Source organism: Lissotriton vulgaris, chromosome 2_1 (assembly GCF_964263255.1).
Source record: "Lissotriton vulgaris chromosome 2_1, aLisVul1.2, whole genome shotgun sequence".
NCBI lineage: Eukaryota > Metazoa > Chordata > Amphibia > Caudata > Salamandridae > Lissotriton > Lissotriton vulgaris.
In genome coordinates this window covers 1,802,000,568-1,802,016,740 of record NC_141687.1, presented here as the reverse complement: position 1 = coordinate 1,802,016,740, position 16,173 = coordinate 1,802,000,568, and the positions used below count along the sequence as shown (strand labels likewise).

At 48.2% G+C, this 16,173-nt stretch overlaps 1 protein-coding gene across 11 annotated transcripts in view; it reads left to right on the top strand.

The window, feature by feature from the left end:
* The window catches only part of NAP1L4 (nucleosome assembly protein 1 like 4), a 1,422,554-nt gene extending 1,407,901 nt beyond the window's left edge, over positions 1-14,653 (top strand). For all 11 annotated transcript variants that reach the window (XM_086957864.1, XM_086957862.1, XM_086957858.1 and 8 more), the window contains one exon: positions 14,393-14,653. Coding sequence is in view for 2 of the 11 variants with exons in the window: in XM_086957858.1 (XP_086813984.1) it covers positions 14,393-14,431 (39 nt within the window). In the remaining 9 variants the exon portion in view is untranslated. The remainder of the gene's footprint in view (positions 1-14,392) is intronic.
* Positions 14,654-16,173: the final 1,520 nt, after the last annotated feature.

Here is a 16,173-nt window from a genome sequence, read left to right as displayed (position 1 = left end):
TGAGGCCCCTGGGGATTCACCTCCCTCCCCAATCCCCCAGTGTTGCTTACGCATTCTTTGGAACATGTTGATGCTGACATATTTACAGTTCCAGCCTCCTTCTGTCTCTCTGCCTTCCGATCCCGTGTTGGATCGACTCCACCAGGGCAACGCAAATGTCGAGCCCTTGCAGCCCTTTGACGCATTGTTGTACGATATTCTTCTGGGGACCTGGGCGAGGCCCACTCGAGGCCCTACTCTCTGGACCCTGTGGAATGTGCTATTGCACATAGTCATCGCCCAGCTCCAGATAACCCTGTCTGTCCCTATAACCTAGGGCTCAAGGGCTTGTTGTCCAGGCAGCCTCAGCTTCGCTGCCGTTGTCCTTTCCTCAGATACTTCCACCCACTAAAGAGTCTCGTTGGTTGGAGACATGTGGTAGACAAATGTTTACATCCGCAAGCTCGGGCTTTCGGTCCTTGAACATGTCCTGCGTGTTTGCACAGGCTACTTTAGCCCTCCGGGACTCGGTTGAGCGCCTCCTTCCCTCTCTTCCGGAAGGCCCTCTGGCTGACCTGACTCAAATACTCCACAATGGTCTAGAGTTGGCAAAATGTTCTATTCGATCACCCATGGAAACCACTGACTCTGTGGGTCGGGCTATGGTCAGGTCTGTTGCTCTGCGTCACCATGATTGGCTACATGCTGGCGGATTTCCTAAAAATGTTGAGGAGCATCTCTGAGATTTGCCCTTTGATGGGGCCCATCTTTTTGATAGTCATGCGGACTCAGCGGTCCAGCGTCCCATGTTGGGTTTCCTGTGATTGACACTGTTTTAAGTCCATTGTTGCAGAGTTATTGTCTTGTTTGCGTTGGTTGCAGTATTGTCACTGCCTTTCTTTGGTGTTGGTCTCTGGGTTCAAGTTATTTTCCAGACGGACAGTTCAGCTAGACAGCTGTTCTAATATTCATCTCCTCTGTCTAAGAGCTAGTCTCAAGAGGAGTTCCCTTGCTTTTTATAGGGATGTGACATACCCTATGTGGGGTATTTGTTGGTTCATAGCCATTCTACCTTGCCATGGGAGGTATTCTTCCTGGGTGATGTATGTACGGTGCCCAGGTACTGTTCTTCCTGGATGGTGTAGGTCCTCACAGAGGATCCTGATAGGTCCTCTTAGGGTTGTTGCCTTCTTTCCCTCTGGGGAACTTTACTATAGTTCATGCTGTGAGCTTATCGCACTATGGTTTTTGCTTCTTTTCGTCCCCCCTACTGTTGTGGGACTTCTCCTCTGGTAAGACCCACAAGGGTGGCCTAGCTCTCTTTGGAGCTTACATGTTTGTATTTTACAGTTGGTCCGTAGTTCTCTCCTGCCTCTGAGGATGCAGACTTCTCCAGAGTATTGTTGGATTTATGCTACGACTGGCTCTTCCGTGTGTGTACACGCCTTCATTTTCTTGCCTTTGGCTGTCTTTCAAGCGTTTCACTTTGTTTCCACCTTTTTTGCCTATGTTGGCTGTCTTAGCCATAAGCCAATGTCTCTTGTGAGCATCTATTTCTGTTCCACTTCTGGAACAGTTTATGTTCCGCTTTCAGTTCTTGCACTGTCTGTGGGTACACCCTGGTTACGTTCATAGGCACTTGGTGGCCTGCTGGTCCAACTTGCGCCACACTGTTGGCGGCATTCTAATCTTTGTGGTATTGGCTGCTCTTCAATCTCTAGTGTTAGGAAGTGCTAATGTCCTTGGTCTTCCCTTTGCTCATTGCCAGGCAGGGGCTCGGGTCCCTCTATTCATGGCCTCGGCCAATGTTATCCGTAGAAGTCTCACTGTTCAGAGATGTTCTTTGTCATTTATACAGTGTCTGTATAAGGTTATATATATATATATATATATATACATATATTTCTGAATATATCTGTATATGATTTACTGTGTCTTGACATATGTCTATGTTTTACATCGGTGCCTTCGGTACTTGTATGCGGGCTTGGGCATGCTCTTCGAGTTACCTTGTCTTTCTCTTTAAGAAAGAAAAGAAAAAAAATGTGTATATATATATATATATATATATATATATATATATATATATATATATATATATATATATATATATATATATATATATATATATATATATATATATATATATATATATATATATATATATATATATATATATATATATATATATATATATATATATATATATATATATATATATATATATATATATATATATATATATATATATATATATATATATATATATATATATATATATATATATATATATATATATATATATATATATATATATATATATATATATATATATATATATATATATATATATATAGTATGTTGTCGTCCCAGCAATACGGAAAGACGAGGCAAACCCAAGTTGTTGTGCGTGAAGATTTATTTCAAACCATTCTGCCATGACGCGTTTCGGCCTGGCGAGGCCTTGATCATATATATATATGTATACATATAATATGTATACTACCTGCGGAGGAGCACTCATACAATGTTTTCCTCGTTGCAGTATCTTGGGTTTCTTTACCCCAGATTTTGTCTCTTTCTTTTCCTCTCTTTCTCTCTCTATTTTGAGAGCGAGCCTTAAGTTTGTGTCCTGCTTCTGCCGGTATCCTTTGACCAATGTACTTCGGTGTATGGTTGGTCAGTATGACTACCTGGTGATAAGTTCTGTGTCTTTCTGCCGACACATGTGCTGTCGATGCCACATTTCATTGTCTTTTGCATGTGTTTGGTGTGGCTTACACGGTCTGCATATGTGTATCCCTACTATCCACATACTGTATCTCCTTGTATATTCGTCATGGTTTAGTGTATCTCTACATGGGTCACATCTGTCTCTCCACATATCATTCTTGGCATCCACTGTTGTGCATGCTCATTTTGTACGCTCTGACTCTGTCATGCTGTTTTGCCCTTTCTGTGGGACTTTTATTTTCGGCAGATCCATCGGATCCTGCATACAGTTCTGCTTCTTATTCTTGTTACAGAAGCTTATGGATTTTCTTTCATTGTGCACTGACGTTCTGGTTTCTGTGCTTTCCCTTTGTCCTTCCCGGAAGCTGAAAGTCTCGTACTGTCCTGTGATGGACTGTGGTGACATTGCCTTTCCTTGTTCATGCTCCTTTTCTAGAGCTTATTGGGCTAGTTCAACCATGCTTGCACTTGCTGTTTCCACCTGTCTTAGTCAAATTTATTGACGGATTAGTTCTCTTTGGAACTTGGTGGGGTTCAGTAGCAGACCCTCCTCCAATGGGGTATAGCTTTGGTATCTATTCTAAGTTAAGGAATCTTCGGCTAGATTTCTCTATCGGATGAATAAGTTACTTAGATTCGGTATCGATGTATCTGGTAGAGATACAGTCTAGTCACAGATTCCTTAACATCCACCCATCCTCCCTGCTCTGCGATGACCTTGTTAGGTTGGGTTTTTCCCACTAGTCTTTTTGCCTGTGGTCTCTGTCTTCATGCGTGTTAGTCTCTTCGCATCCTTCCCAGGTCAGGATGTCTTATTCTGTTTTACCTGTTGCTTCTTCTCCCATTCGCTCAACTGGGTGGTGGGCTTCTATATCCATCCACACTCTTACACCCTGGTTCTATTTCAGTGTTGATCTTGGTCATGTCCTTCCTCCCTCCCTTCTCCCCCGAGACTTGTTCTCTATTAGTTTGGAGTCTATTTGACAATGCTACAGTCAATTGGTCATATTTAGTACTTATGGTTGTACATTATCTGTTGGAGAAATGTTGGCAATTGCCATAGCGTCATGTCGTTAGTCTTGTTGTGCATTACAATGACATTCGTGTGGTTGCAGACTGCTTGTCATTTACAATAACATTAATTTCCATTGCAGTTGTGCCTCATAGGAGGTTATGGTTCTTCGCTTCTGCTAGACTATTTCTAGGTGCGAGTACTCTGCTCTCTCCCTTCAGTTCCTTACAGTATGACTGGTTTTATCTACAATGCATTGTGATGTTTCTCATCATTTTATTATTTATTGTCATTGTTGTTTCAAAGATTTTTTATCTTTTTTTGCACACTGTTCCCACACACTCACAGTTTTAGTTGTGGCTCTGTGTTGTGGCGCGTAAAAGCTTCATAGTAGAACATTGACATCAACGCGCCGAGAGGCACGTATATGGCTCCATTTACGTCCTATCCGTGGATGACATCAAGGCGGAGCCATGCAACACTGTCCCCCAGCACGCAGAGGTTCTGCTGAAAAATCTCCAGATCCAATCTGGCACCTGGACAATGTTCCAAGTTTAGGAATCTGCGGCTAGACTGTGTCTCTACCAGATACATTGTTACCAAAGGTAAGTAACTTGTTCGAAATGAGTATCGGCTACAATCCTATGAAAAAATATCTTGGGCCCCAAATTGAGTATCCTTCGTGCAAAGCAGAGTGCTTTAAAAGAGACTCTAATCTTGATGGGGAGCCAATGTAGTTTTGCAAGTCCTGGGCTTATTGAGGTCTGTTTTGGAATTTTTATTAGCAGCCGAGCTACTGCATTTTGTGCCCTTTGAAGCATCCCCAACCTGCCTTTGGAGACCCCCAAGTAGAGTACATTGCAGTAATCTAGACAGGGTAACAGCAGAGCCTGAATTACCGTTGTTTTAGCTGATTCCGGTAGAAGTCCCAGAATATTTCGTACCATCTTTAACACTTCTAAATAGGTACCAACTGTAGCTGTTACATTTCTTTAGAAGAGCAGCAGATTGCTTTCTAGAGAAAATATATAGATAATAGTATATTGTTTCATTTAATTGAACTGTAACTAATACATACGACTCATTTTAAGGAATTACTAGGAGAAAAGTATCTATGAGAATAATGGTACCGCTCCACAGAAGATTAAGTAGTGATGCGATCACTACAGATTGACCCTGTGAATAAATGGTAGTAAAATATAGCGTCTGATGAATGATCATAAAATGTATCGTTTGGAGTCCTGTGCTCTTAAGAAACACCATGGGTTTTCCTGCAAGGCAGACCCACCGAGTGTTAGTGACTTCACTGTGTTTACCAGGTCTTTTTCTAGTGGAGATGGAAATAATGCTTACGGAATCTTGAAATAGCACATACATATTAGTGATTTACCTTACATAGCCACTTTTATTTAATAGGTAATGCAGGTTTGATTAAATTCGTAATCCAGGAATAGGTTAACATGGCTCTTTGGGAACTCAGGGTATCTAGAAGGGATGGTGCTCGGACCTGGACAAATATGCATAGCTATGGATCCCAACATGAAATCAACATCCTCTTTGTTGCTGAACCTGCAGCTGGGTAATACATCTGAAAGAAACAGGTTAGTGTTAGATTCCTTACCTTAGAATATCCCCAGGCGTCAGACTGGATCCGGAAAGTTTTGCGTAGCAGTAACCCTGCGCGTCAGAAGGCGTCGTCTGCGGCTCCGCGTCAGTCGTCGGCATCTTTGGAGCTGGGATGACGTCGCCGGAGTACTTAGACACCGCCCTCGCGCGCTGACGTCAGTTCTTCTTTTTTCCGCGCCAGCAAGCGCAGATCCGGAAAAAGCAATACTCCTTAGTCACTTTTTGACTAACTTTTTCGATCTTTTTGATCCTGTTTCGAGTCGTAAAGACTATCTGTGCCGGTAGGGATGCCCGGGTTCAAGCCCTGTGCTGATTGCAACCGACTGATGTCGGTTACCGACCCCCACCGCCGGTGCCTGTATTGCCTTGGGGCTGGCCATGATGACAAATTGTGCCCCGACTGCCGGGCCTTGACGTCGACGGCTAGGCGGGAGCGGTCCCGTAAGCCCCTCAAGCTCCAGCAGTTGGCCCGCGCCGTTCACGGTCCAGGTGAAGGAGGAGGTCAAATGATCGGTCACGGGGCCACAGTCGTCGAAGCTCAGCGAGTCCACACCATTTGTCGGGCTCCAAGTCCTCACGTAAGAGGCACAACAAGTCGAAGAGACGACATAGACTCCCCCGACGTGCGCGTAATGCGGCCGGGGGTTCGGGCGACACCGCCGACGCGGCTCCGCCGGAACCGCAGGCGCCGCTGCCAGCTCCATACCCGCTGGTCCCTGGGCTGAAAGCGTCGCCGGAGATCGATGCCTTCCTTATGGCCATGAGGTCGCTCTCTCCTCCGTCTGGTCCCGCCGTGGCGCCTTTGGGCCCCGCGGCCCCGACTGGGAGCCCAAGCGGGCCGGGTGCTTCGGCCCCAACGCCGTCGGGTGCTTCGGCCCCGGCACCGACTACGGTCCCGACACCGCAGGGCCCCACTGGATCCCGGTCCTGATCCGGGTCGCCGCTTAGGACCCTCCGCCGGCACCGACCCCCAGGGTGTCACCCCTGACGCCGTCCCAGGACGACTTCGTCCCCGGTCCCTCCCTCGGTCCGGATCCGTCGTCAGACCGGCGTCGCTAGGCACCGCATTCGACGCCGAGAGAAGAGCAATTCTTCTATGATCCGGCCCCATCCTTTGAACCTGACTATCAGGAGATGGGAGGCAAGGGGGACTGGGATGGATCTGAGGACCCTCTGGCACGAGAGTGCCAGTCATTTCAGGACTGGACAGTAGAACTAGGGGAGGCCAGTGGTTTGGACACTTCGCCAGACACTGGCTTTGTCTCCCCTCCTACCGTGGCTACGGAGGAGGGGGCTGCTTACAGCGTGGTGCTGACGAGGGCAGCCAAGGCCTTGGCTCTTGAGCTCCCCGTCGTGGCCGTGAGGACTAACCTCCTCACCAAGGTCCTTAAACCGCAGGCAAGCTCTTCGGAGCCTCTACTGCCATTTAATGAGGCCCTTACTGATGTTCTGTTGGGCACTTGGTCCAGGCCCGCTACAGGTCCCCCTGTAGATCGGAACGTGGCCAGGCACCACCGCCTGGGTCCGGGTGACCCTAGCTTCTTGTCCACCCACCTCACCCGAGAACCTGGTTATCCAGCCTCTAAATCCCAGACCGCATTCCCGACTGCTCCACCTGATCAGGAATCCAAAAGGTATGAGCAGTTCGGTAGGAAATGTTCTCCTTACTTAGTTTGGGTCTGCGGTCAGTCAATACCGCTTGCCTTTTGGGCCGTTATACCCACTCTATGTGGGACATGGTCGCGGAAGTGCTGCCAGGTTGCCCGGAGGAGGTCCTGGTCAAACTCGCTCAAACCCTCGCGGAAGGGCGAGATGCAGCACGGTATTCTATCCGATGTGGGCTGGATACCACGGACTCAGGGCGATTTCCACGACGGTGGCGGTTTGCCGCCACGCCTGGCTGAGTTCTGCCAACTTTTCGGCTGATGTCCAGAATTCCCTCATGGAAATATCGTTTGATGGCCGTCACCTCTTTAGCGACAAGGCAGACAGTGCGCTTGAGAGTTTCAAGGGCTACGGCCAAGTCCATGGGCCTGTCGGGCCAGCGCCAGCAAACTTCTGCCTTTCGCTCCTTTCGTGGCCAAGGAAGGGGCGCCCTCTCACGTCCTGCCAGCCACGGGCCACAGACTAACATCCAGTGCTGCGGCGGATGTGGTAACTGCCATGGCGGTGCCAGGGGACAGCGGCGAGGCCAGTCCACATCCACCCCCCCAGCATCCGCCTCAAAGCCTTCCTAATCCGAGCTTTCAGGCCCATTCGACGCCAGTGGGGGGCAGGGTCCATTGGCGCACCATCACATCGGACAGGTGGGTGCTGCAAATCGTCCGAAGGGGCTACTCCCTCCCCTTTGAGGCGACCCCCTCCAGCCATGCCACCGCAATACCACCACATGTCGGGGGATCACTTGCAACTTCTGCAAGAGGAAGGTATGGCCCTCTTGGCCAAGGGGGCCATCGAGCACGTTCCTGGTGTGGTTGTTACTTCCACTACTTTCTGGTTCCCAAGAAGGACACAGAGGGCCTACGTCCTATCTTGGACCTGCGGAACGTCAACGGCTTCCTCTGGAAGGAGAAGTTCAAGATGCTGACTTTGGCTCAGGTCTTAGCTGCCCTAGACCCTGGAGACTGGATGGTGGCGTTGGACGTGCAGGACGCTTATTTTCACATCCCCGTTCTGCCGGCCCACCGGCGCTACCTGCAGTTCACGGTAGGCCACGAGCACTTTCAGTTTACAGTGCTCCCCTTCGGCCTTACCAGTGCCCTCGGGCGTTAACGAAAGTGATTGCGGTGGTCGCAGCTCATCTGCGCAGATTGAGGGTGCCAGTCTTCCCCTATCTCGACGACTGGTTGTTGAAGGCGGGCTCGCCCCAGACAGTCGTTAGCCACCTTCAGACTACGGCAGACCTCCTGCACCTGCTGGGGTTCTCCATCAATGTGCCGAAGTCACACCTGTGTCCCTCTCAGAAGCTCCTCTTCATCGGAGCGTTTCTGGACTTGGCGCGGTTTCGGGTTTCTCCTCTCGAACAGCGGGTTTGGGGTATTCAGGCTCTGATTCCGATCTTTCAGCCTTTATCCCAAGTCTCGGTCAGGTTAACGCTGCTGCTTCTGGGGCTAATGGCCTCCTGCAACCTTCTGGTGCATATCGCCTGGTGGCGGATGCGGGCCCTGCAGTGGGACCTGAAGTTTCAGTGGGCCCAGCATCAAGGCAACCTGTCCGACCACTCTCTGATCTCGGAGGGCACTGCGAGACAGTTGCAGTGGTGACTCACGGACCGCGATTGGGTCAGCGGCAGATCCCTCTCCCTACCCCAACCGTAGCACGTAGTCGTGACGGATGTGTCCTTCCTGGGCTGGTGGGGCCACATGGTAGAGGCGGAGATCAGAGGCCTCTGGCGGAGTCCCGGCTCCACTTCAACCTTCTGGAGCAGGGCGATCCGACTTGAAAGCATTCCTCCCCTCTGTCCGGGGAATGTAGTACAGGTGTTCACGGACAACACCACCGCCATGTGGTACTCCAACAAACAGGGTGGGGTGGGGTCGTGGACCCTGTGCCAGGAGGCTCTGCGCCTCTGGCAATGGCTGGTACATCAGGGCGTGACACTGGTGGTTCAACACCTGGCAGGTTCCCTGAACGCCAGTGCGGACGAACTCAGCCGTCGGTCCATGAGGGATCACGAATGACGTCTGAACTCGGACGTGGCGCAAGGTCTCTTTCAGCAGTGGGGAGAGCCTTGGTTAGATCTATGCGCCACAGAAAAGAACGGGCAATGTCATCAGTTCTGCGCGTTGGAATTTCCAAGTTGGCACTCGCTCGGAGACGCTTTTCGTCGCGAGTGGAGCTGCGGTCTATTGTATGCCTTTCCGCCTATACCACTTCCGCCCAGAGTGCTGAGGAAGATCAGGCGCGACCGGGCCCAAATAAACCTTGTGGCTCCAGACTGGGCACGAAGATACTGGTATCCCGAGCTACTCAGCATGTCAGTCTATCCCCCGATTTGTCCGCCTCTTCAGGAGGACCTCCTGTCGCAGCAGCATGAGACGGTCCTCCAACCGAACCTGTCCAGTCTCCACCTCCATGTGTGGAGATTGAGCGGCGACAGTTGAGGCTATTTGACTTGCATCCTGAAGTCTGTGATGTGATTCTGGCAGCCAGGCGTCCCTCCACAAAATCGGTATATGCCTGCAGGTGGAATACATTTGTGGCATGGTGCACAGCAAAGGCTGTGGATCCTCTTTCTGCCCCCCTTTCAGAGGTTCTCCTCTTTCTTCTTTCTCTTGCCCAGCAGGGTTCTACTCTGGGCTCTATCAAGGGCTACCTCTCTGCCATACTTATTTGATGTGCTCTCCATTCGAGCCACTTCACAATTGCTCTCTTCGTCTTCTCACTCTTAAGACTGCCTTCCTGGTTGCCATCACCTCTGCCAGGAGAGTGCGTGAGCTCCAGGCTCTTTCTTCCAAACCTCCTTTCCTTTTGGTCCACCCGGACAAAGTTGTCGCAGAGAACGCGTCCCTCTTTCTTGCCCAAGGTAGTCACAGCCTTCCACATCGGGCAGTCTATCACCTTGCCCACCTACTTTCCGCCTCCGCATCCCTCGAAAGAAGAAGAGAGGCTCCACCGTCTGGACCCAAAACGTGCGCTCTTATTCTATCTGGACCGCACACGCCAGTTCCGGGTGGACAACCATCTCTTTGTTGGTTACGTGGGCGCTAAGAAGGGACGGGCGGTGCACAAACGGACCATCTCTCGGTGGGTTGTGTTGTGCATCAAGGTATGCTACTCTTTGGCTAAAAAGAAGCCCCCTGTTGGGCTGAGGGCCCATTCCACTCGGGCCACGGCGGCTACTACTGCCCTGGGTCGGGGAGTCCCCTTGCAGGACATCTGTGAGGTTGCTACGTGGGCCTCGCTGCACACGTTTGCTAGACACTACTACCTGGACAGCCAAGTCCGGAGAGATGGGTTTTTCGGCTGTTCTGTTCTCCAGGACTTTCTGGTGTGATCATTGGTTCGCAGACCCACCACTGGGCTTGGTATTGCTGGGGTATCTATTCTAAGGTAAGGAATCTAACACTAACCTGTTTATTTCAGATGCACAAGTTACTTACCTTCGGTAACGATATATCTGTAAGAAACAGTAGTTCGTGTTAGATTCCTTACCGCCCCACCCATCCTCCCTGTTCTGCGAACCGATATCTAGCGTTAAGGTACATCCCTTTGAGGACCCTAGTTTTATGGCACCAGTGTCGGTTTTTATCATGGCTCTGCGTTCCTGGCATTGAAAAGCTGTGTATAAGAACTGACGTCAGCGCGCGAGGGCGGCGTCCAAGTACTTCGGCGACTGTGAAACCTGTCCGCTAACATTCCCTTACACAGTGGCACTCTCTCTTAGTATGTTTTTTCTCTTCCTTGCACTTAGCCCAAGTCTACAGATTTGACTTCTCATTAGAAATCGGTGTCTGGAGCTCGGAATTAACAGCATTTAAATTTAAACACCTTTTGGGACAGAGTCGGAAGGGTACTTATAACAACATTGAATGTGAGGAAGAACTGAGGAATGCTCACAGCTGACGGAGAGGAATTCCACCCTCAAAACCCATCTTGTGACGATCTCCGCTCTCTCCTAGGTCTACTACCATGTATGTATCATTATTCTGGTGCAGTTTGCCAAAGATGTTTTCTCTTCCTCTAGCTTTACTTTTGTGAGGTTGAACAGGGCCCGAGTACACAATCGCCATTTTAGTTACACGTTTAAACTTGACATCTTTTTAAACTGTGACTTTTTGGATACTTTCGACGTACATGATAGCATACTAGAAATCATTCTGCAGGCAGTACATTTCTCATTAGGCATATTACCAAATTGTTTAGTACAATCCTTCTAAGGCTAAGAAGTTTGCGCATGATGCTGTTGTCTTTCGTATCTTGTTGAAGACAGCTCTGAGTCGCAAGACAAACATTCACAACAGCACTGCACTTCTTATATAGTGTGATTGCAACAAGGCTTTTATTATATAAATCACCTCTGAGCTAGATGTGCCGGAGGAGCACTTCTAGGGATTATCCTGGAATGCTTTGCCTGTGACTAAGAAGCAGCTCTGCTGATTTCAACTCTATCCTGCAAAGGAAGGCGCCCTGTGCTACACCAGACTGGCTTCCTAATACATGTTACACAGGTCTAGGGAGTTGGGTTGTTACAAGAGATCTGGCAGTGGGTACTTAAACTATATGCTCTTGCGAGTGTAGGTAGTATTAGGTAGGAGTACAAGTATGATATATCTTCATATAATCTGTGTAAACATCATAATGGTTGAACTGTTTATCTTTTTCATCTTTCTTGTAATTCTGGTTATAATGCTTTTTCTTTGCAAATAATTGCAGCTCATGCTTTTACACAAGAATTCAATTGCTTCAATAAATGTTTGAGATGCCAATTCATATATTTCTTGTTTCTTCCTTTGGGCAGGCCTAAGTAATAACGAAAAGGTGGATCTGTTTCCACAATTTCCTTGCGTAATTAGAGTGGTCTTGTTCTGAGGCTGCAGATACTATACGGTACCCTGTAAGGTTAGGGGTCCAGATGGCGCACTGTGAGCTAGCGAGGAGTTGGAAAAATATATTCTGATGGAAATGAGTGGACTCAGTCCCCGTATGCTGACGTTTATGATGTCCGGATACACAGTCCTACTTGATCTCTAGGAACCGTATGACACTACTTGCCAACTCTGCTTCTCTGTCTGCCGACATCCTCCTCCTCCTTAATCTTCTGTCAAGAAGGGACTTAACCTGATTATTCTTGGTAGTCGGGGTTCTCTGTTGGATTGAGGGTTCCTATCTTACTTCATTAATATAGACCTCCTTGCACAAATCTGTTCCCTAATGGGATCTCCTATTTGTATTATGACCTGAAGCTTGGCTTAGGGTTTTTGCAATGACTAACAAGAGGAATCCAGTTTCTACGTTGTTCCTAGAGAGGCTGGTCTTTCAGAGTGAGGATATGGGCTTGTCTAATGTTGGTTTAAATTATGGGATGGTGCTCTGGAACATTTTTGGTATGTTAATTTGTGTTCTTTTGTCTGTACCAAGTAGATCGAGTAAACTCATATATGTGCACACTCATTTTTCGGGATTCATGCTCTGCCGAGCGTTCATGACTCTAAGAACTGCAGCTCCATGCAACAATGCAGACCAATGTCAAGTATGTTGTTGAATCCAGCAGTTTCGCTCACCAATTCACCTATCCTCTTACCCCCCTCACCCCCATCAAATGACTGTGATGGCCATCGGTAACCACATATCTTTCATTGGTGCCTCTGGTTGAAGATACATCGCAGATAGAGCTCTTTCCATTAACGACGTGTTCACACAGCTGCCACTGTATGGCTAAGCTATGAGGTGATCATAGCCTCAGTGCCCTGGTCCAAAACCTCAGAGGGCCGCAGATCAATGGTGGAGTGCTTCTCAGGATAGTATAGGAATCACCACAAGATCCTCAAACAAAATTGACTGGCAGCTATGTCAAGCTGCACCGCGCCTTCATGCTCTCATATAAATGTGCATATACAAGAAGAGTGACGCAGACTGGACACGTCAACCAAATTAGGTTCCATTTAGGTTTGTCTTTCTCTTTCTTTTTATTCTTTCCATGTTAAGCTGCCTTCACATTCTTCATGGAAACCTCTGTAGCTGGGGAAGTGGATGTCGAGACCTTTATTTCATGCATTTTTGTTCCCTATGTCTTTTTCGCTTTTTTGTGTGAAAGTAAGTTAAATTAAATTCTTTCAGTGGCAGTTCTATTAATGAAAGGACCCAGAGGCAAAATGTAATACCTCCTAGATTCGAGCGTGTCTAAGGCCGTAGTAACTCAGACACTTTTTAGGATCTGCCAAAGGGCCCTTGTCCCAAAATGTTGTGAAAGTGTACCTGGACACCTGAGGATATGCCACCGTTAGAGATTGTTAAGTTACTCAATCATGAATAAATGATGCATGTATGCTACATCAAGCGTTAGAAATAACATTTCTTTTGTGAGTGCTTTTGAACTGTGATTGTTGAATTAAAAATGAGATACAAGTTCATCTTGCTCTTAGGTGAGGGTTTGTCTTATCTCCCTTTGTTGGGGCAGTTTTGCTGTTTTCAGAAGTATGATGAATAACTTTGTAGCGAGACGAAAATATCCAGACCTTCATTTTACATTGCGGATTTCAAAACCAGATGATCTCCTTCGTCACATGATAATTAGGGGTATCTGTGGTCTTCGAAGCTGTCAACCTAGAAAACGAGTTAGTAGAATACACATCATGTCTCCAAGATTCGATTCCGCGTTTTCCTAGTCTTAAAAACAATGGACTTCCCTTTGGATATTCTGTAAAACACTAGTCTGGAATCCGTTTTGATTTACCAAATCGGGCTGATTATACTGCTGTTTCATAATTTTCTTTTAAGACCTCTTTATCTAATTCAGACATATTTAGGAACTGGCAAACAAGTGTCATTCAACCAGTCCTTTGAAGGTTGTTTAAGTACGTTAAGCTCCGTTTTCGTTGCTTGGTCTGTTGGAAGTTTGTATATGTTTGTGTTGGCATAGGTTTTAATTAATGTAACCGGAGAAGTGATTTGGATAACAAGGTGCAGAAGGATCTCATGATTGTGATTAAAAGATTGTTCTGAGTAACTTCAACAACTTAATATCATGATAAAATCTGAGAAATTTATGATTTGGAAAGTGATTATTGCTAAAAGTTTTTTAATGTTTATTTATTTAAGAAGTTTTATATGCGCTGGCTAGACCCGGAGGTATCAAACTGTCTATATATACAGTGTGCCTGTAGGAAAAGGGAGCTAATTTTGAGAACATTGTTGCACTATTTTCTAGACCTTTTGACATTTGTGTATGTAGTGTAAGCTCTTTAAAAGAATGTCTTAAACTGTTTAGGCATGCTTATTAACTGATTAGTTAAAAGTTAATCTGAACAGCTTTTAAAATTTGTACACAATTTATTGTAAATGTCGGGCACTAAATGCTCTTTTTTATGTTTTTTTTCTTAGAAAGAATCCGTCCAACCCGCTGACTGCAAACAACAGTGACAGAGATACTAGAATGGTGTGATTTTAGCAAACATTTGGATGCCTGCCTAGAATTGTTAAAGAAGTTCATCCTCACTAGCAGGTTCTTGATGTGGCCCATAATTAAAGTACACCATTTTTATTTTAGGTTTGATCTTTTTGGGGACACCTTGAATTGTACAGCGCTAATTTAAATAAATCGATGTTCAAGTTTTCAATAAAGCACACTCCTTTCAAGTAAAACGTGCTTACTGTGTTAAATGACTTTGATTCTAATTGGGAAATAATACAATCACAATGAAAGAATAGTTTGCCAACGTTGGTTTGCTTTGATTGCGTGTTGACTTTTTTTCTTTTTTTTTTTAATAATAATGTTCTTTAGAATGATAAACACTGCAGGTGTAGCATATTTGTTGGATGAGTTGGCAATAATTGTATCTTCTGCTTAAAAGGAAGGCTTTAAAGGAGAGTTTTGGCATAAGGAGACAGGATCAATTTCAAGCTAAAAAAGAGGTGGCGGGGGCGTGGCCAAGATGGTGGCGTGAGAGGACGCTTCTCCTCGCGGCTCCCCGATCCGACTAGGCCCAAGCCTTGAAATATATCTTCTTCTCCCCCGCTGACGTTCAACAGCGCCGGGAGAGGTGGTGAAGCCCGGAGCGAAGACTTTGGCAGGGGAACTGGCCTCGGAGTGGTCCGGGAGCAGCCTGCTTGACGGCATCGGAGGTCGTGACCGGGAGACGAAGGAGACAGAGGCCGACCTCCGTGAAACCGAGACACCGCGCTAACCCTCGGCCCGGTGTAGAACGAAGAAGAGAGAAGGACTCTGCAGCGCCCGGACTGCCCGGAGGGCGGTTTGCGACCCGGCGAGTGGATCCACGCTGGAAGGGAAGCTGCTGGGCGGTAATCGAGACCGGACGCTCGCTGGAGGGGACCCGACGACGACGGAGACAAAGCCCGGAGTTCCGCCCTCGGTCCTAGGAGCTGAACCCCCTCCAAACTCCCCCCGGGCTAGGAGACGGAAGAAGATACAGAAGGGATCCCGTGTGACCTGGAGGGCTCCGGAAGTGAGGACTGGCCCACACTAATCAGCCGGCGACTGTTACGCCGGGGACACCAGAGCGAGGCTGTGACTGAGTAGCCACAGAGGGAAACGCCCCGAGAAGCCTCCAGCTGCCTGCCTGCCCGGGAGGTGTCGGGACGGACCGGTGGGCCTCGCGGCATCGGCCGCAATCAGTGCCTAACAAGGCCCAGCAGAGACGGGCGGAACGGCAGCACCAGGGATCGCAGCTGCGGCCCACCAGCAAGGCCTCTAACGGAGGCTCTTCGAAGCGGAGCGAACCCGCCTACCCGAGAGTCTTATAACAAGGCGGAGGGCCCAGCAGTGTCGGCCGCATCGGGAGACCAGCGGGGCCCAGCAGTGAAGACGAGCAGTGCGGCAGAAATTGGGGTCGCGGCTGCGGCCTTGCGGCGGAGGCCCCGACGGAAAGTCTCCGGAGCAGACCGTTTGTATCTGGGTTTTGGTATTTCCCAGTAGACCCCGGAAGACATCTGGAGGGCCTGAAGTAGCGGAACAGGTGGAGCGAGGGATCTGGCCCACACCCGTACCACGATGGCGAACAACAGGGGTAGCAAGAAAGGGGACCGCACTCTCCCAGAGATGCTCAGCGGGACCCAGCAAAAGAGGAGACAGGGGACAACCTTCACCGAGCTCCGCCGGAGGATCGCAGAACACGTGCGGAGGGGAGCCACCGGTCACTAGGTCC